Source organism: Protopterus annectens, chromosome 13.part0 (genome assembly GCF_019279795.1).
Source record: "Protopterus annectens isolate FY-2018-M chromosome 13.part0, PAN1.0, whole genome shotgun sequence".
Taxonomy (NCBI): domain Eukaryota; kingdom Metazoa; phylum Chordata; order Ceratodontiformes; family Protopteridae; genus Protopterus; species Protopterus annectens.
This window is the reverse complement of record NC_056747.1, coordinates 1,217,291,608-1,217,312,288: the sequence shown is the minus strand read 5'-3', so window position 1 is coordinate 1,217,312,288 and position 20,681 is coordinate 1,217,291,608. Positions and strand designations below refer to the sequence as shown.

Below are 20,681 nucleotides of genomic sequence, written 5' to 3'. Positions count from 1 at the left end.
CGACATACCTTGCTGTCGGTTTTGTGCTTATTTAATCAGCGCACTGTCCATCGTCGTTACATTTTTGCTTCTAAATATTTCGGTTCTCAGTTTAATTATCCAGAAATGATGTCGGTTAACCATCCGACTACCGGAATACCGAAAAAATGCAAGACAGAGACAGGCCGTTGAGGTCCAAAACTGCTGACGACGCTTCTCCTGCCAGTCACCAGTTCACCGGTATTCAGTGAGGTGCTTTGGCAGACCCTGATACCTGCTACTTCTGATTCACAGGCCTCTACTGAGACCCATTCGGAGTCCGGTATGCCGCGAGATGCTTCTCCTATGGAAGCCGCGGATGTCTCTACCTTGGATGGGTCCAGAACCGCTGTGTAGGCACTGGCTTATGAGGGTGTATTCAAGCCTACAGATTTGTAGATTAAGCCGACACCACCTTCAATATTAAGGCCAAAATCTCGATCTATGTTTAAAAAACCGACGCCCAGGCCACATGTTTAGGCTACTATACCTAAAAAACAAATGATCAAAATGGCTGAAGATTTAATTACTCTAATCAGAGGTAGTCAACCCCCCCTTCTAAGAGGCCTAGGGCTGAACTTGACTATGAATCTTCTGAACAGGACTCTGTTCTTCTGACTCTTCTAATGAACAGTATTTGTCCATGCCTACTTATAAGGATTCTGATGCAGAGGATTCCATTCCTTCTGCTTCTCCCCCTGAGGATTTTTCTTTTGGGGAAACTTTACATACCTTAAGGGAGCATTTCCACTGGGAAAGTCAGGATTTCCCTGAATCCAAAAAGAGGCTTAGGGATTTCCTTCTTCTTCCTCAGCATAGGCCTTTGGCTATACCGCCTGTACTAGACATTGTTGATGATGTGTTTTCAGAATCCAGTATGGCCCCTGATTTCCTGCCTCTGGCCCCTTGCAAGCCAGACAGATATTGCAGGGTTCCTGACTCCCACAAATTCCTTTTCAAAAATCCTGTTGCGGAGCTTGAAAACATTTCTCAGGGACCCAAGGGCATTAAGGCTTCTACTGCTAAAAATCCTACCCCTTCTCATAGAGACTCCAGGGCGCTGGATAGATGGGGTAAAAAGGTTTATACTTCTGCAACCTTGGCAATCATGGCTTTAAATTGTCAATTCCATATGCTAAAATATCAACAGCATATCATGGGACTGCCTAAACAGAAAATGATGTTGATTTCTGACTGCGTGGAAAATAAAGGATTTACAGGATTTATTGCATTCAGCTGAACAAGTTGTAAAACATACTTTGCAATGTGGTTTTGATTTTTTGGAGGCCTCTTGCAGGGCTGCTGTTACTGGGTCTGTGCTTAGAAGGCATGCTTGGCTTAAGGAGCAATCTCTGCCTGATCATGTTAAAGCAAAATTCTTGGATGCTCCTTTGCAGCAGGACCGTCTGTTTGGCAATAAGGCTAAAGAAGTTCTAAAAAAGTTGGAAGATAAAGGTAAATCTATGCAAACTGTGAAAGATTTCTTACAGGTACAACCTCCAAGATTTAGTAGGCACTGGCCTACTAAGAACCGGTCCTTTCCAGTTACTTCCAGAGCCACTTAAGCCAAACCCAGACATTCCAAAAGCACCAGGTTTCAGTCCCAAGGGACTTTCAGAACTAAGAAATGGGGTGCCTCCACTTCCAAATCTGGAAACAGCAAGACACCTCCCTATGGTAAACAGTCTCAATGACTTTCTTTTAAAATTACCAAGCACTTACCTCTTAGCTGCCGCTTTGAGGGGAAAACTGGCTCTTCCTGCAAAAAAACTGGCAGCTTATAACTCAGGACAAATGGGTTTTAAATATAGTGTCCCAGGGATACAGATTTAATTTCCACACATTGCCAACTCCAAACAGGTGGCCAGACCTGCCCCCAGATCAGTGAGCAGAGGCTCAGAAACAAGTACTTTCCCTCCTAAACATGGGGGCTATTCAACTAGTACCAGAAGAGGAAAAGGGACAAGGTTTCTATTACAGACTTTTCCTGGTACCCAGAAAAGGCAAATCATGGCATCAAATTCTGGACCTGTCTACTCTAAACACCTTTCTGGACATTCCAAAATTCAAGATGCTGACTCTTCACCAGTTACTTCCTATGCTAGGCAAAGATGCCTGGTTGGCAACTCTAGATTTAAAAGAGGCTTACCTGCATATCCCAATCAGGGAATCTTGCAGAAGATACCTACGCTTCAAAGCAGGCTACATGCACTGTCAGTTCTCTGCACTGCCCTTTAGCTTATCTACTGCACCCAGGGTATTTGCAAATTGCCTGGCTCCAGTAATTGCATTTTGCAGGCAAAGAAATATTCACATATATCCATACCTGGATGATTGTCTAATTCAGGCAGAAAACAAGGCCATTCTTCTAAAACATCTGGCATTTGTAAAAAGAGTTCTAACTTGTCTAGGGTACAGAATAAATGAAAAGAAATCACAACTGGTACCCTCTCAAAAAAATACATTCCTGGGTGCAAGCTTGAATACAACTGCCCAGATGGCTTTCCTTATGCCAGAAAAGCAAATTCATTTGGTGACTTACTTCAAACAAGTGGCCACAAAATCCCTGCTATCTGCAAGACAAATACTGCAAGCCTTGGGGTTCATGGCCTCCTGCATTCTTCTAATTCCATATGCAAGACTACATATGAGGAAACTTCAGTGGGACTTAAAAAGTTTATGGAGTCAACATTGTCACAGCCTGGAAACAGTGATTCCTATCATACCTTGCCTGCAACTAGAGTTCCTATGGTGAGCAGAGGCCTGCCACCAAAAACAAGGGACTGCCATTCACACCACCCCCTGCCGCCCAAACCCTGACTACAGACGCATCAGACTATGCATGGGGGGCTCATCTGGCAGGGAAGTGCATTCAGGGCAAATGGAGCCCAAATCAAATGCACCTTCATATCAATCAAAAAGAAATGCTAGTTGTACAGAATGCACTGACACTGGTACCCACTCCTACGCAGTCTGTCACTAATTTCTCCATGGCACCTGCCTCAGACACCTTCCTTACTGTCTCAGCAGAACAACCAAATTCTGCACTCTCAGCTCCAAACTTTGAATCTTACAGCTTGGCTAATCACTTAAATTCCCCCTTAGCATCCCTCAGCAAACCTGTGATGGATGTCATTTTGGAGGCAAGAAGACCTAGAACTAGAAAATCTTATGCTGACAGATGGAAAATGTTCTGTGCCTGGAATCAATCTCTAGGGATGAGCACAGCAGTGCCCAATTTACCGCAGATTTTGCAATACTTAACTGAGATGTTTCACAAGGGCCTGTCTTTTTCTTCCATAAAAATCCATGCCTCAGCCATTTCAGCTCATTACAACACAGAACACCCCCTCTTCTCTCATCCTCTGTTAAAGCAATATCTCAGAGGGGCTAAAAACTTGAGACCACCCAGGAGAGCTCCAACCCCTGCCTGGGACCTTAACTTTGTATTGGAGAAACTCACTCTACCTCCTTTCGAGCCAGCTGCTACTGCAGACTTAAAATCTCTTTCTTGGAAAACAGCCTTCCTTTTAGCAATCACTTCAGCTAGAAGGATTTCTGAATTACTGGCCCTTAAGGCAGTGGAGCCTTTCATCATCTTTCATGCGGACAGGGTGTCATTCAGGACCAACCCTTCCTTCATGCCCCACGTGGTATCCAGTGTGGCTCTTAATCAATCCATTCATTTGTCAATTTTCTTTCCCAATCCACAGAACAAGGGGGAGCGAATTCTGCATTCATTGGATGTACACAGATAACTTAGATTTTACTTGGACAGGACTAAATCTTGAAGAAAATCTGAACAACTGCTGGTAGCATTTGCTGCAGGGACAGAGGGAAAGGCTATTTCAAAACAAACCATTTCCAAATGGATAAGCCATTGTATTCATTTCTGCTATAAGCACCATGGAAAACCTATCTCCCAGGGGATCAGATCCCATTCCACCAGGGCTGCATCTACTTCTACAGCCTTTCTCAGAGGTGTTCCTACTAGGGATATTCTAGAAGCTGCTACCTGGAGTTCAGTTCATACTTTCACCAAGCACTATCATTTACCAATTTTCTCTAAATCCAGAGCTGGCTTTGCCACTGCTGTTTTGCAGGACCTTATAGCCGGTCCTAATGCTGTGTAAATGTATCCTCCCAACCATAGCTTTGGGAATCTACACTCAAACATCTACATTTATGGTAAGTGTACACAACTGTACTATGTTCTTCATGTTTCACTGTTGCAGTCCTGGTTACCTTCCCTCCAGCCCCCTGTATTTTCTCTTACTCTGCCTCTCCTTTCTTTTACTACACTTAAAAGCCTTTTTGGTGTATTTGCTTTTGTTTGGAGGTATATTGTTGTATTTTAAATTATTTATATATTTTGCTCCCCATTTGGGGGGCACCTAACATCTGGGGCAAGACAAACTGATGTAAGGGCGTCGGCTGCATGTTTTATACCCCTGACATCATGGAAGAAGGGACAGCATCTAACACAGGACCCAACACTTTGTTAATCAGGCCGACTGAGGGCAACCTGCCAGCAGATTATCTCAAATGTAATGACTGCAACAGTGAATACACTCGAACATCTACATTTATGGTAAGTGTACACAGCTGTACTTTATGTTGCTCTGTATTGTTGGTATTGAAAAATTAAACTAAGTACATGGAGTGGGAATAGCATCTGTATCCTTCTGATCTTCCTAAGTCAAAAGTGTGTGTGTGTGTGTGTGTGTGTGTGTGTGTGTGTGTGTGTGTGTGTGTGTGTGTGTGTGTGTGTGTGTGTGTGTGTGTGTGTGTGTGTGTGCTACCTTTTGAGCCACTGACAGTACTAAATGTGAAGTATATTCTACAGTTTTGCAGCGAGTGTAATATATACTATATTCTCCTTTTTCCTACTTAGAGATTGTATTGTTAATTAAATAACTCAATTTCAGCAATGGTAATATTTCAACTACCTGTAATTGCTCCCCGTGTTCTTCATTATTAACACTAGTTACCTATGATTTTACTTTACAGTACTCTATTTTAACGTTTTACCTTTTTTATACTGTTTTATTTCTGCAGAACTGTTTTCCTCTGTACTCTGCTGAAATGGGAAGTTTGCACAACCTGATTAAATATTGCATATGTAAAAAACAGATAAATAAACTTTTTAAGTGAATTAGAGTAATATTTAAAAACTGTCCCTGATTTTAGGCCTTAGTTTCCATAGTGTTTTTGACCTTGCCCAGAATTCCTGAGGAAAGAAGTTGACAAGTGTGTATGCATGTGTTTCTATGTGCTCTCCTAAGAAGTTCCTTGATGTTTTGTTTCTCCCCTGTTAATGCATGCAAACTTGGTTATGTTGTAATCGTACATAATACAGCTGTCGCTCCCTGATAAAAATAGTCATAGATTTTATGTTTTTTTTCTTTTTACAGAAATATAGTGAACTGATCCCTGGGACAGCTGTCGAAACATTATCAAAAGACTCCAATAATATTATCCAGCTCATAGTGGATGCTTACGGTGTAAGTTTCCAGTCAAAGGGAGCATTTCCCTGTTAAGAATTATTTTTTCTTAATGTAGTCTTAGCTGACATCAATGATTAGTTCAGACTTGGGGTTACAATGGTTTACTCTGCCATTATTTGAAAGCAAGAGAGTGCAAAGTAGATTACATTTCCTGTTGTGCCGTCTAAGCTACATCTGTAACTTAACAATAACTAAGTTATTTTAGTTGCTGTATTCTGTGTTACTCAACCTTATTCTGGGTGTACATACTGAAATAAGTGTTTTGATTTTGTAATTTATATTGAAATACCTGGTGTCCCTAGCAAGGAGTATATTAATCCTTAAATTTGAGGATGCCCTTCCTTTAACAATCTCCCACTCCAGCACAAACACACACAAAGTACAGACTGCAGTAAATAAAATTTGCAAACTCGCTCTTCTTGCTGACCACAGAACTCACTATTGCTTACTCCTAAACCTGGTGAAGTAGCTGCCAGTCAGTAAAACAGCTACCCTGTTACTTGCCTTACAGAGCTGTAAGGTCATTAAACAAGGTCAGTGACCCCCCCCCTCTTAAGTCCAAGGTACACATAAGACAAGAAGGGTATGACCATGAGGAAGTACTTACTCTGATATGACTCACATTTAAAACAATTATAGGTGGAAGTATATTCTCTAAGTTTGCTTCTCCCATTCGGAATCAATATCCAGTTGACAGCTCATTCAAAAGCAGATTCAAAGGATTCCATTGTGAAGGATGCCTTCTGCTGTTGTTGTAAAGGAAAATGTTAATTAAAAAGGTCTAAAATTTCTAAACCATATTATATGCTGGTATCTTGTTTCTGCTGCAGCCACTCTCAGCTACCGTAAACCCACTACTAGCATTACTGTCATTAATATTATCACTAATGTTATCACAATGTAAGTATGTAATGTCAGTGTAAGTGTACATATCGTAGAGATGACCAGGAACACTACAGCCACTTGAACCCCAGCTGCCTGAATTCTACTAACGCAGCAGGGATTCAAATGTCTCTAACCTCATGCAACCAGCTTCTCACGTTTAAACTATAATATGAGCTCAGCCAAGTGAGTGCCACACCATCAGGTTATGTCCTAGGAGACAAAACAAAGCAAATACTTGTGGAGCAGGTAAGTGGAGAAGGGGAGTAAGAATGGTGCTGTTACGTTTAGGGACAGGGAGTGTAGTGCAGTCTTTAGGGTTAGAGAGGCAGATGGGGATTTTAGGGTTAAGGAGTGATCATGGGTGGGCGGGTAAATGTATTTTAAGTTTAGACTGTGGAATTTAGGTTTAGGGAGGAGGCACAGTGGTTGTAGATTCAGAGATTGATCAGGACATTAGGGTTGAGGCAGAGATTTTAGATTTAAGGAGCGAATGTGGACATAACGAGTAAGTGGCACCGAGGATGTGTGTCATTAGCAAATATGTCTCGAGCACATGTAGTAGCCCCAAGATCCACATATATGCTAGTCCGCGTCTAAGTTCCTACTTAAATATTTAATGCATATATCCTTTACTTTCTCAGTTTATAGTTAGTATATACCATAGTATTGTTCTTTATTACATATATAATTTTCTTGTTTTTAAAACTCCACTGTCTTTCCATGTTTGTAAATTTTGATTTATCATTGTTAGCATTCATTTTGTCTGTGTTCTGTTCATAGCTGCAATATCAACTGTAACCCAATGGCCTGGGCGGTGCCTGAAAAGGACTGATGACCAGCCCTCCTACCTAGTTATCAAACCAAAATTAAATTAAAATAAGAAGTAACTTATCTTCTTTGGAACAGGCTGAGCTAGAAAAGGATGTGGGAGTTCAGTTCAATACTCAGTAATTTGTATGTTTATAAACAAATATTGCACAGTCCTGTCAGAGTGTACTGTTTGTGCACATGCCCTCACCTCCAACTTCTTTATTCAAGATTCTTCAAGGGCTGTGACATGACATATCTTTGTAAGAACTGCAGTTGGATATGTGATTTTCTGTTATAAAACATGTTAGCACATTTACATTTAGCTATTATTTTAAACTTCAGTAGCACTTGTAGACTCATTTATTATGGAAGGGTTTTAGTGTACCTGGATATAGTTAGTGTATTTGGTGGCACAGTGTTGCAGCGGGTAGTGTTGGCACCTCATGCAATCAGTTCTTTGGTTTGATTTTTGGCCTGGATGGCTTCTGTGTGGAGTCTGCATGTCCTCCCTGTGTTCACATGGCTACTCTAGTTTCCTCCTACATTCCAAACACATACAATAGTTGGACTGAACACACTAAATTGGCCATAGGTTTGAATGTGTGCCCATGCCGAATTGTCATGGAAATGGTGGCAAGGCTACCCACCTGGTGGTGTGAACATTGGCTCTAGACAATTATCACTGTTAATGTGGCACCCCTGACCCCATCATCAAAAATGGGGAAAAGAGGTGGATTGATGAATGGATGGATGGATGGCAGGATGGATTTAATATATGTGGATAAAGAAATCAAAGCAAAAAATGAAATATAGTTTGATGTAGGATACTTGCATTTTTGGTGAGCCCACACTCTGCAAGGCACACTGAAGACCACAGACTGCTTGCTGTGATCATATGCACAACAGTTACTGGGAACAAGTTCAGTTTTTGTACACAGTCACCACTGGTTATTTATTTATTTTTGCTTTATATTTATGAAGTACTATAATTAAATAACTGTTGGTGATTAGATCTGCATAGGGACTTTAACTGACACTGCAACAATGTGATTGCCTACCTCTTTCCTTTTGTACATATTGAATATGAAAAGAGGATGCCACAAATCGTAAGAAAACACCAGTTTATTGTAAGCGCTTTCATACAGCCCAATATGCTGCACTTCCTCAGACAAAAACATCCCTCCGAATTACTTTTTAAATAGCATATTATGTCAATTACATCACAATATTCAATTAACTATTTAAAAATATTTAAAGAAACCAGCCTTTTATAAAAACTTTAAGCCATTATTAAATTAAAAACTAATAGTATGACTTGCTCAACATCTGTAAAAAATGTACCAACAAGAACATATATAATTAAACTAGAATATATTAATTCTAACATATTAATAAAGTAATGTTTTTAAATTTGTTGTTATAGAACAGGTGAAGAAGAATGTTCGGGGTGGACCATGGCATTTAAAATTAGAGGAAAGGGAGTTGTTATGGCAACTTCGTACTAATGCCAACATCTTTCCAGGGCTTAATGAATATTGCTCTATTAAATGTTTATTAAAATTAAAAGCCCTGGAAAGATGAAATTAATATTTTCAGTATTCAATACATTCAATATTAAATATATATAAATTTTATTAATATGTTAGAATTAATATATTCTAGTTTAATTATATATGTTCTTGTTGGTACATTTTTACAGATGCTGAACAAGTCATATTATTAGCTTTTAATTTAATACTGGCTTAAAGTTTTTATAAAAGTTTGGTTTCTTTAAATATTTTTAAATAGTTAATTGAATATTGTGATGTAATTGATGTAATATGCTATTTAAAAGGTAATTTGGAGGGATTTTTTTGTCTGAGGAAGTGCAGCATATTGGGCTTACAATAAACTGGTGGTGTTTTTACGATTTGTGGCATCCTCTTTTCATATTCATTAGTTGTTTTTTCTTCTTTAACTGCTTTTGTACATATTCTCATGGTCTCTTTCAATGCATATTTCCCAGGTACTTTCATTCGTGAAGCAATGTATTGATTCGTTTAAGCCAGGTACTATGTAAAAGAAATAAATGTTTAGTATTTAAATACCTAGTGATTTGACAGATGCCATAATATTATTAAGTAAGCCAATTATTTTTTACGCTTTAATCTTGATAACCATTCTTCTCAGTTACTTATTAAAAAATAAATGTTGTTAACCTGCTAAGCCCACATTATCCCCTTCAGGGGGTGACCACAGCAGCTGTTTATCTCCCCTGGTGTGTAATCATCCTCCTGTAAGTTTTTGCATTTAAGTAATCCAAACCATCCTTCAGGTCAAGCAGGTCTCTGCCCCCCCATATCAAGAAGTGGAAGTTTCAAACTTCTCTCTTGAGCACTGGACACCCACAGACATTTGTACTGCAACTAAAGAGACTAAACAGTAATTAATCCAATCCATCCTTCAGGTCAAGCAGGTCTCTGCCGCAATGTCAAGAAGTGAAAATTTCAAACTTCTCTCTTGAGCACTGGACACCCACAGACACTTGTCCTGCAACTAAAGAGACTAAACACTAATTAATCCAAACCATCCTTCAGGTCAAGCAGATATCTTCCCCCCATATCAAGAAGTGGAAATTTCAAACTTCTCTCTTGAGCACTGGGCACCCACAGACACTTGTCCTGCAACTAAAGAGACTAAACACTAATTAATCCAAACCATCCTTCAGGTCAAGCAGGTCTCTGACCCCCATATCAAGAAGTGGAAATTTCAAACTTCTCTCTTCAGCACTGGGCACCCACAGACACTTGTCCTGCAACTAAAGAGACTAAACACTAATGTAGGTGCTTAACTTCCAAGTGTCTAGACAGTACAATACCTTACCTGCATTAACTTAAACAAATGTTAATGAGTGTATTAGTACATTTCTGCAGTATAGTTCTTTAATCAAACCTATGTGCTGACGAGTACATCATCAGGAATAAACAGCTGTATATTGCTTTCCAATTAGTGCCCCCCCCCTCCCAAACTAAAGTCAATTTTTTTGAGAAATACTCAAATCTATAAAATAGCATTTAATTTCCTCTCCTGTTTCATCTGTAACTAACCCCACATTTAATTCTATATTATTTTAAGAATGTCAGAAAATTATACTCTGTGCCCATAACATAGTCTATATCTTAGTGCAAACATAAAGTTTAAAATACAGTTAAAAATTCAGTTTAACATATAACCATTTAAGCTAACACTACATACTTACCAAAAGCCTAAAGAAACACTTGGAGTCAGTGTTAGACTGCTTCGCTTGCCCTCACTGCGCTCGGACTTGCTCTGCTCTTCCCTGCCCCCAATTTCCACCCACCCCCACTACTTCTACTTTTATTCTAACCCCTAAACACCTGACCAGTAGTCCAATCCCTAATTCCCTAGCAACTAGCCCAACCCACTCATCCTACATCCCCCCACCCTCCAATCCAGTTACATCCCACACTGATCCCACTCCCAACAACACATTCCCAGACAGTACACATCTACCCTCACACACAACCAACCAGGAATCCTAGTTGTACTACTCACTCAAAGTAGTATTCATGTTACCCACACTCACATCCCTATCACTAGCTCTACTATCGCTAACCTTCCTAACTTCCTTACAAACAAACCTACCACTGCACAACTACTCCTATCACACTACCCACACTAGCCCACCCTCTCAAACCAACTCACACTTCTACATCTGCCCCACAATCATAAATCTTACAACTACATATTACTCACTAACGGAAATTACACCATCTCATCACACTAAGAAAAACTCTCATAGACCAAGCCCACAAACAGTTAAAATTAAAAACACATACTGACACTCCTACAAACTCTGCTAACATTCTGGTGACATTCACCCAAATCCAGGTCCCCTCTCAGCCAGACAAACATCTGTCTTGCTGATCCTAAATCTCAACATAAGAAGTATTACCAACAAGCTAACAGACCTACATGCATTCATAGCCCACTACAACCCTGATGTACTCACCATTACAGAGACCAGGCTTAAACTCAGTATCCAAGATGAAGACTTTCTCCCCCCAGGGTATAATACACTTAGATCTGATAGAACAAACAGGAAAGGAGGAGAAGTAGCCATTCTCTTTAAAAGCACCCTTAACCTCCAGCTCCTGCACACCACACCACCCACTTTTCAAAATGCTGAAGTCCTATTTTCTGTCCTATCCATAAGAAACACCAAGAAGATCAATATACTATGTTGCTACATACCTCCAGGCAACAACTCACTCATAACAGAAGGCATCCTACATTGAACAAAGGACAATCTACCTTAGGAAACAATCCTACTAGGAGACCTTAACACTGACTGGGCAGCCTGTAACTCCAGCACCCCCTCTACACATATCAATCTATATGGGTTCTCTCAACTAATTGAAAAACCAGCTAGAATAGATGATAAAACAAAGAAAGAATCCATACTGGACTGGACACTAACCAACTATCCCAAACAAAACTGTACAGTAGGCTGTCTCCCAGATGACCTAAGTGATCATCTCCCCACCTTCCTACTCCACAAACACTCCAATCACCCCAAACCAGTAGTCTACAAATTCGTACGAGATGACCGTAACCTTACCCCACAATACCTAAATACTTGGTCCTAAGCCACTGCAACTGGGAACCACTATGGACACTTGGGTTAGACCAGGCAGTAGACTACTTCAATACTACCTTCTCTAACATCCTCAACAGTCTGTCTCCCAGCAGAAAGATCAGTGTTAAAGCCAACTATGCACCCTAGCTAAATAGAGACACCAGAGCATTACTAAAAGCTAGAGGTAAAGCCTGGAAAATCTAGAACTCTGACAAAACCCCTAGCCCCAGGCAATACTATCAACAGCTTAGAAACAAGGCCAAGGTTGAATCCAAAATAAACAAACAAAACTATTTTCTTAGCGCCCAAAGGAAATATTTAATTAATCCATAAAAATTCTGGCATGCCATTAACTCCTTACTAAAGCCAGGCAAAACCACTACTCAAGTGCCCAGCTCTACTAACAATACCCTAGACATAGCTTCTCAATTTAGTAACCATTTTACTAAATCCATCTTAGCCCTGCCCAGTCAAACAATTAAAAACAGCCTACCTCAGTCACAACCTAACCTATCCCACATCACCCTCTCTTTCAGCCTATCATCTGTGCCCCCCTCAACTATCAAAAAACTCCTCCTAAAACTAAAGCCAATTACACTGGCAGCTGATAACATACCTGCTGCATACCTAAAAATGGCTAGTGACTCCCTATCATATCCTGTCTCCATCCTAATCAACTGCTCCATACTAGAATCCTACATACACAAACTCTGGAAAGTATCTCACATCATTCCTCTCTATAAAGGAGGTAATTCTTACAAATTCTCCAACTACCAACCTATTGCCATCCTTTGCCCCTTATCCAAAATATTTGAGAAATGCATCAACCTGCAAGTGATGACATTTCTTAACACACACAATCTACTATCTATCACACAACATGTTTTCCATCCACATCACAGCACTACCACAGCCCTTCTATCCTTCACCAATCATATAAACCTTCACAGGAATGATAACAAATATGTATCGGCCATTTTCCTAGACCTCTCAAAAGCATTTGATATGATCTCCCACTCCATTCTACTAGACTTACTAACTTCATTATCCTTCACCTCCTCTACTATAACCTGGTTCAGAAGCTACTTGTCTGACAGGCAACAATCAGTCCAGTGGAAAGGAACTCTATCTCCACAACTTCCAACCACCATAGGAGTCCCACAGGGCTCTATACTGGGCCCGCTATTGTTCTCAATTTTCACAAATAACCTCAATAGCTCTTCACAACATGCTACACTCATACAATATGCGGATGATTCAACCCTGATCTGCTCCGCCTCATCTCCCACCACCCTACATACACTCACTCAAGATACATTTAACTCAGTAGAAAAATGGATATCAGGTATCCAACTAATTCTAAATCTCAGAAAGACAAAACTGGTACTATTTACCTCTAATAGATAAAAAACCCTCTCCTTTACCATAACATCTTAGGACGGCACCACCATCTCCACTCCTAACCACACCAAACTTCCGGGCATTAAAATAGACAATAATCTCCACTTTGATGTTCACATCTCACATACCATAAAACTAGTACACAAGAAACTAGGCTCCCTATACAGGCATAAGTCCTTTCTCTCACAAAAAGCAAGAGTCACTCTTGCACAAAGCCACCTCCTATCAACTCTATTATACGCAGCACCAATCTTTACCCAAATTAGACAATGTAAACTAAACAAACTAGAATCATGCTACAATAAAATAGCCAAGTTTGCTACTAACTCAGCCTATAGAACCCATCACTGTGCTGCACTAAAAGAATTAAAATGGCTTGAGCTACCACAGCTACTTAACTATCACCAGCTGGGCACAGCCTACAATATTCTCAAATATCCTGAAAAAAAACCCTCATTATCCAACCTACTTACTGTCTATACTGCAAACTGGTACCTAAGATCCAGTGAAAAATCTCTCCTCTCCATCATCAAGGCTAACAATAATGGAGGGAAAGCGCTCTACTCCCACACCGTTGCCAGAAATTGGAACTCTCTTCCCCGATCTGTGTCCACTGCCCCCTCCACATCCATATTCAAAAACTCCCTCAAATCGCACCTTCTTAGTACCTGGTTATGCCCATGTATCACATAACCCTACCCATACTACTATTAACTTCCCAAACTCCTCTCTGATCACATGCTGGATCTCTGAAACCCTGTAGGCTTGGTCATCTGAAAGGGTACTTTTAACTGTAGAATCTTACTTGATATATTTTCTTTTCTTACCAATGTATAACTTACATTGTCTTTTTACCTATGTTCTACATCTTCTTTTACCTGGAGTGTTTTATTAATTTCTTGTTATATTACTATGCTCAGCATACATGATGTAACCTGTTTTGTGTATTATTCTGGATGTACTGCATTTGTATAACTTGATGCCAGAGCTTTTCTCCCCGGGCCTCCTCTGAAAATGTACCTGGTCCAGTCAGAATTTCCCAGTTAACAAATGTAAAATAAAATAAAATAAATAAATAATGTCTGATTAAGTGACTTGCTCAGACTCTTATAGTCGATAAATACAGGTAGTGGGAACCAAACCCATGACTGCTGCAGGGTATTAACAGTTTATTGTTTTTTTTTTTCCCTAGACTTAATTTATTTATATCCTGCTAAATATATTAAAAGAAAAATACCTCACAGAACGTTTTCTTGTTATGCTTGCATAACATACCACTCCTTTGCCTGTTATCATGAAAGATAGTCACTGCACTCTCTAAAGCTGAAAACATGGCATCAGTGGGCCCTGACAGAATCACAGGGTGTCTATTAAATAGCTTGAAACATGACCTAGCAGACCACTCTGATTTCTGTTTAACCACAGTCTCCAGACAAGCTTTGTCTCAGTAGAGTGGAGGACTGCAACAGTCGCCCCTCCGCACAAGCAGGGACCATCAACTGACCCAGGAAACTACCACCCCATAAGTGTGATTAGCCTAATATGCAAGGCTATGGAAAGGATCATCATCAGCTTGATCATCAGCTTGATTATCATGATTAACAATGGCATAGGAAATCTCCAGACTCTAGACACAACCCAGTTTGGCTTCATCAAGGGCAGGTACTGCCTGCTCAGTCTGGTGGACTACTTTGGAAGGTTGCCAACTTCATGGATGAGGGTAAGAAAGTGCATACCACTTACCTTGACCTAGCCAAGGCATTTAAAATAATACCCCACTCAGGTATTATAGATAAATCACAAAACTTGGCATAAGCTCTACGCCACCAGATGGATATCCAAATGGATCATGGATAAGACACATGTTGTTAGAGTGGGGGAATCCACATCCAGCCAGAGGCCAGTCACCAGTGGAGTACCACAGAGCTCAGTGCTGAGCCCCCTCTTGTTTGGGATATACTTCTTAGATGTCAAGGCAAATGTAGATGGCCTCTGGTTGACCAAGTTTGCTGATAACTGCAAGTTGGAGGCAATCAGTGACTCCCCATACAATGTTGATATCCTACAGAAAGGTCTGCCACAGACTAATGATTGCAGTCAGAGCCCTGGCCTCAAACTAAATATGAAGAAGTACATAATAATACCCTTTGGAAAATCAAATACCGTGCAAGTTACAACATCAATAGCACCTCCCCCAAGAGTGGTCCCAGTGGTGAGAGATCTGGGTAATCAGATAGATAGCAATCTGACCTTTGCCCACTATTATACACTGTGGTGAGGAAATCCTTCTATGTGTCTCAGCTTATAAGTAAGAGTATGGTATCCAGATCTAAGGATGTCATAGTACCACTGTACACGGACCTCATCAGAACAATAATAGAGTACAAAGCAACCTTTGGCACGTACCTTGTCAAGCACCTGCAACAGTTGGAGTACCCTCAGAGGTTTCTCACCAAAGAAAATACAGGGTATAAACAATATCTCGTATGTGGACTGATTAAAAGCACTATCATTGTATTTAGTTTCCTACCGACTACTGAGGGTTGATTTGTGCCTGACCTATATGGTAGTCTCTGACCTATACCTGATGGAAATGTTGCATATTCAGAAAACTAATTGCACGAGGGTTACCCACTCAAACGATTTAAACCTGTTCTCTGACATGACTAAATCATCCTGGAGACACAGATGTGTGTCCCAGAGATTGGCTGTCCTTTGGAATAGGCTTCCTATTCACATGAAGAAGAGCCCTTCCCTGACAGTATTCAAGCACAAACTGGACTAATGGATGGGAAATCACAAATTCACTCGAGAGGAAGCACCCGTATCCCTTATGAACAGATGCAGTCTTTTAAAACAGTTAAAACCCTGCTTGCTGACCCTTGTTATCTTTTCTCTAGGGTAATAAATTGGGAGAAATTTGGGTAAAACTGGCTAGATTTGCAAAGGCTCTTGCATCACTAACCTAGTAATTTATTTATTTTTTATTTATTTATTGTCATTTGTTAACCGGGTTGGTCCAACTGTGCCAAAGGCCCATTTTCAGTGGAGACCCGAGGAGAAAAGCTCCAATTATAATTACAGACATGTCAAAAAGCAGTAATTAATACAAAGACGAAACATTACAACAGTAATATTGACAAGAAACATTTACATAAAGTAAAATCAACAAAGACAATATATTTATATATAAATTTCAAAAAATCCAATACAATAGCGGCAGGATAATCCCCGAGTAGGAATATTTACAAGAACCTGATTGTAGATATACTGTAAAGAGCAAGAAAGAAAGGCAGATAAAAAGAGAGAAAAACTTAAAATAATCAAAAGTAGCATTTAGGAAGAAATCAGTTAGAGATCAGGTCAGAGCTTGGCAAGGGCAGGACCAGGTCTTAAGAAGGTAGTGTTTGAGTTGTAGTTTGAAATTGAACTTATGGGGGATACTACTTATTTTAAGTGGAAGGGAGTTCCAGGTGTGAGCTACAGAGTATTTATAGAGGGACTTAACAAATATTTTTTGATGGTTTGTAAATATCAAGAAGATGTTTGTTAGATGTATGAAGTTGATGTCGGGGGTTATATAGAGATACAGTATTAGAGATGGAGGGACAGGAAGTGGGATTATAAAGAAATGAGTGTGTGATATGCAGTTGAGAAAGAAACAATTGTTTAGGGAATTCAGGCCATTGTAATGATTTAAGGGCGAGGCAGTGGTGGGATTTGTAAGGGAGATTAGAGGTGAATCTAGCTTTTATTGTATGTTTGCTCTAGGTTAAAGAGAAGTGAAGACTGTTTGTGTCTATCGGCTTTTCCCAGTTAGGGGTCGCCACAGCGGAACTCCGGTCCACTAATGATTGGCAGTAGATTTTAAGTACTGGCTTGCCGGGCCTAACGCACAACCTTCAATGAAGGAACGCCCATTCACACATGTCGCCACACAGAAGACACTCTAACTGAGAATCGAATGGGAAATGTCTAACTGTGAGGCGACAATGCTACCGCAGCACCACCTGGAGCTGCATACAAAAGACAGGGTAATAGGAGAGACAGGGCCAGGGAGGGTTTGGTGGAGGGTGAAAGCAGTCTGTGGTTATGGTACAGGAGACCAAGTTTCTGGTGGGTTTTTGTTATGCAATGATGGATATGTATGTCGAATTTTAATTCATCGTCAATAATAACACCAAGTAATTTAGGATGGGGTTCTGGTCTGATAGTGGTATTGTTGAGGGAGGTAATAGAGAAAGTGGATTTGTGTGTTGCCAGTGTTTTAGGAAGGAAAAGTAAAAGTTGAGTTTTTTTTGGATTTAAAATTAATTGATTAACTCATATGAACCTATGATGACTGCTGATTTTTTTCCCCTTTATCATTTTAATGTTGTCACAGAAAGCAAGTTTTCACAATGCAGCTCTCCTTTGCTATTTGTCTTCACTCAGAGGCAATTACCCAGTACAGCAAAGCTGTATGCTTGTGATGTAAATGTGGTTGTAGCACTGCAGAAATACCTAGTGTTAATTACTGATGTATACTACATGGAAAATCACTGCTAAAATGAAGTCAACAAATAAAATGTTTAATAGAAAATACAGCTATCGGCAAAGGAAAAGTATATAATAACTAATAGAAAAGGCAACAATCAGTCCAAGAAGAAAATATGTAATAGTTTCATGTCAGAAAGTGAAGTTAATGGATAAATGTGCCGTGATTTACTTGTTTCAATCTGCAGTAGTTAACTTTCTGACATTGATAATTGACAGTTATCTGCTTAAGCATTTATGTCATCTTACTTTATCTTTGACATTTCAGAAAATTCGTTCAAAAGTGGAATTGGAGGTTCGGGATGTTCCTGAAGAGTTGTTTCTCAGCTTCAATGCCACTTGTCTGAATGGAGAGGTCAACCCAGGACTTAAGTCATGTACAGGGGTCAAAGTTGGGGATACGGTGAGTGTCCCAAAGTCTGTCTCATTTAATGTATTTTATTTTCTCTGTACTATTTATGGCGTCGTGCATGTTGAGTCTTTGGTTCCAGTTTCAGTGTATTCACCCATGCTTTGGGTAGATGTGATTAAGCGAATGACTACATTTTCAGCTGCTCGCCTCATGTAACACAGCTCAGTTATAACAGTATTGTAGTGCACTCCAAATACAGTTAAATTACACCCTGGTTTAGTGTTTAATTGTTAAGCACCCCTTACATGCTGTTAAGATTACTTGTGGCACTAAAAGCAGAGAGCGCTGACCAGCAACAGCAGCAGCAGAGCATGAAATGGCTTTTCTTCATCTCACATTTCCGTCTCCTTTCTGCTACATTAGGGCTACTATTTTTTTTTCCTATTACACTCACTGTTTTGATTCAAACTGCTTCCCTTAAGCAGGGAATATGTAAGGACACCAACAGCTTCCCCACTGCTTTACCAGCACATCACATTTTTTTTTAATTTTACTTTTGTGTGCCTAATAGTACATGGTACAGGTAAATGTCCATGCAATACAAAGAATTATGATTGGCTCTCCAATCATAATGTATTATTATGTGTTCGAGACATGGGTGCCAAGAAATTTACCTTTATATTAGCTTAATACTGTACTATGTTATGACAACTTTTTTTCTGCAGTGATGTAATCATCTTTGTATATTTGTATATATATTGATATCTATATATCTGTCAGCATTTATTACTGTGTACTTTACCTAAGCTGAGCCTTCAATTAGTCATGTCTAATCAGATTTCGATCCCTTGTAAACAAAAACAAGTAACTGAAATAAAAAAATTAAGAACTAAATTCCATGGGTATTAACAATTCACCTCTTCACTGGCATCAGTTACTTAACCACCTCATTATATTCACATATTTAGGGTGGCATTCATAGTCCTGCCTTTCGTTGGTGCATAGTGGTATTCCATGAATAGCTGCCTGCATGGATATGTAAATTTAGCCACCATACGTGAACCATGCTAACTACAGGAACAGTAAAAGCATAACATATGTAAGGCATAAGCATTGGGGAAGAGTAACTACAAGGACTGAGTGCTTTACATATTGGCGCATTACTCTGATTTATAGTGATAAATGTAAAAGATCTTCATTTGCATACAAAATACTTAAAGGACCCTGAACTTATGCAAGCAATGTGTAACAGCACCATGGATAAGTGGATTCACGTGGAGCTCAAATGAGGTGAAAGTACTTCATTTTGATTTCTGCTGACTGCTTGTGTATACGTGGACAAACTACTAAAGAGTTTGCTCGGGGAAATATTTCATTTTGTGTTATGTAAGTGCTTGTGCATACAAGGACAAATTACTGAGGGGAGCACTGGGAGAGAGAATTAATTTTCTGTTACGTCACTGCTTGTTCATACATGGTTTGTGGGTTGCAAAGCAGATACAAAACATGCAGCAGTGCTTTTAAGAACAGATGTGAGTATGATGTCTGTACTGGACTGTATTTTTGCATTTAGATCTCATTATACTTAATTCGCTTACACTCATTCGCAACATCGTGCATTACCGTAAATGGCCTCAGTGAATCACTAGTTATGTACCCTCACTCGCAAGCATTGCAAATAATCCTACAACATTCGCACAATTACTATGAATACCACCCTTACTATACATTACTGGATGGATTCTGAACCTTGCTTGTTTTTTGTGAATTCTATAATGAAGATGCAAGGGATTGGTCCAGGTAAAACATTAACATTTTTCAGCAACAGCCTAGATTAGCATTAAAAAAGATGATGGTGGGGACAGCCCCTGTGAGATTATCCTTTTCAGTATTTTTGTAAATAGTGTTTATCAAGGATATCCGAGCAATGCAAGTTCTGTCTGTACTTCTAAAGTTATGCTGGTCATCACAACGCAGACCCTATGACTCAGGTTGGTTGTACAGGTGCTAGGACTCTGAACTGGAAAATCATTTGGTGGTGCTGATAAAACAGAGATGCATCAAATTTTGTCAACATCAAAGCTGTACACTTTCTTGGATAAAGGTATAATGCCTGGCATTGTCTTAGGGAATGCACTGTGATAATTGTTGTGGGTAGGTTTATAATGTAAGTTACAGAAATGCAGTGCACAGACCTTGATAATTCCTAAGAGGAGTCTATCAAAAAAGCATTGCCCCGGGATGGAGGTTTTTGAAGGTGTTTACATATGTGCAAGAGTTGGCAGAAAGTGAATGGGAGTTACAGGAGAGTCTCATGTAGAACTGGCAGAGTTAGGGGACTTTGATAAGTGGAAGAGCATAGAAAAGTGTTAAGTAACTAGAAATGGGAGAGTGCACATCCTTCCACCTATTGCAAGGGCTGGAAAGTCAGAATGTGACTTCCTACCTGGGAGGAATTTAATATTTTTTCAAAAAATTCCTTAAGGCTACCCAAACAAGCTGTCTTCTTGTTTCTGAAGAAAACTGCCCTTTT

At 39.7% G+C, this 20,681-nt stretch overlaps 1 protein-coding gene across 2 annotated transcripts in view; it reads left to right on the top strand.

Moving 5' to 3' along the window:
- Nucleotides 1-20,681, top strand: part of ITGB3 (integrin subunit beta 3) — a 1,138,779-nt gene that overhangs the window by 473,414 nt on the left and 644,684 nt on the right. For both annotated transcript variants that reach the window (XM_044055223.1, XM_044055225.1), the window contains exons 8-9: nt 5,433-5,522; nt 18,065-18,199. In XM_044055223.1, coding sequence (XP_043911158.1) covers nt 5,433-5,522; nt 18,065-18,199 — 225 coding nt within the window. The remainder of the gene's footprint in view (nt 1-5,432; nt 5,523-18,064; nt 18,200-20,681) is intronic.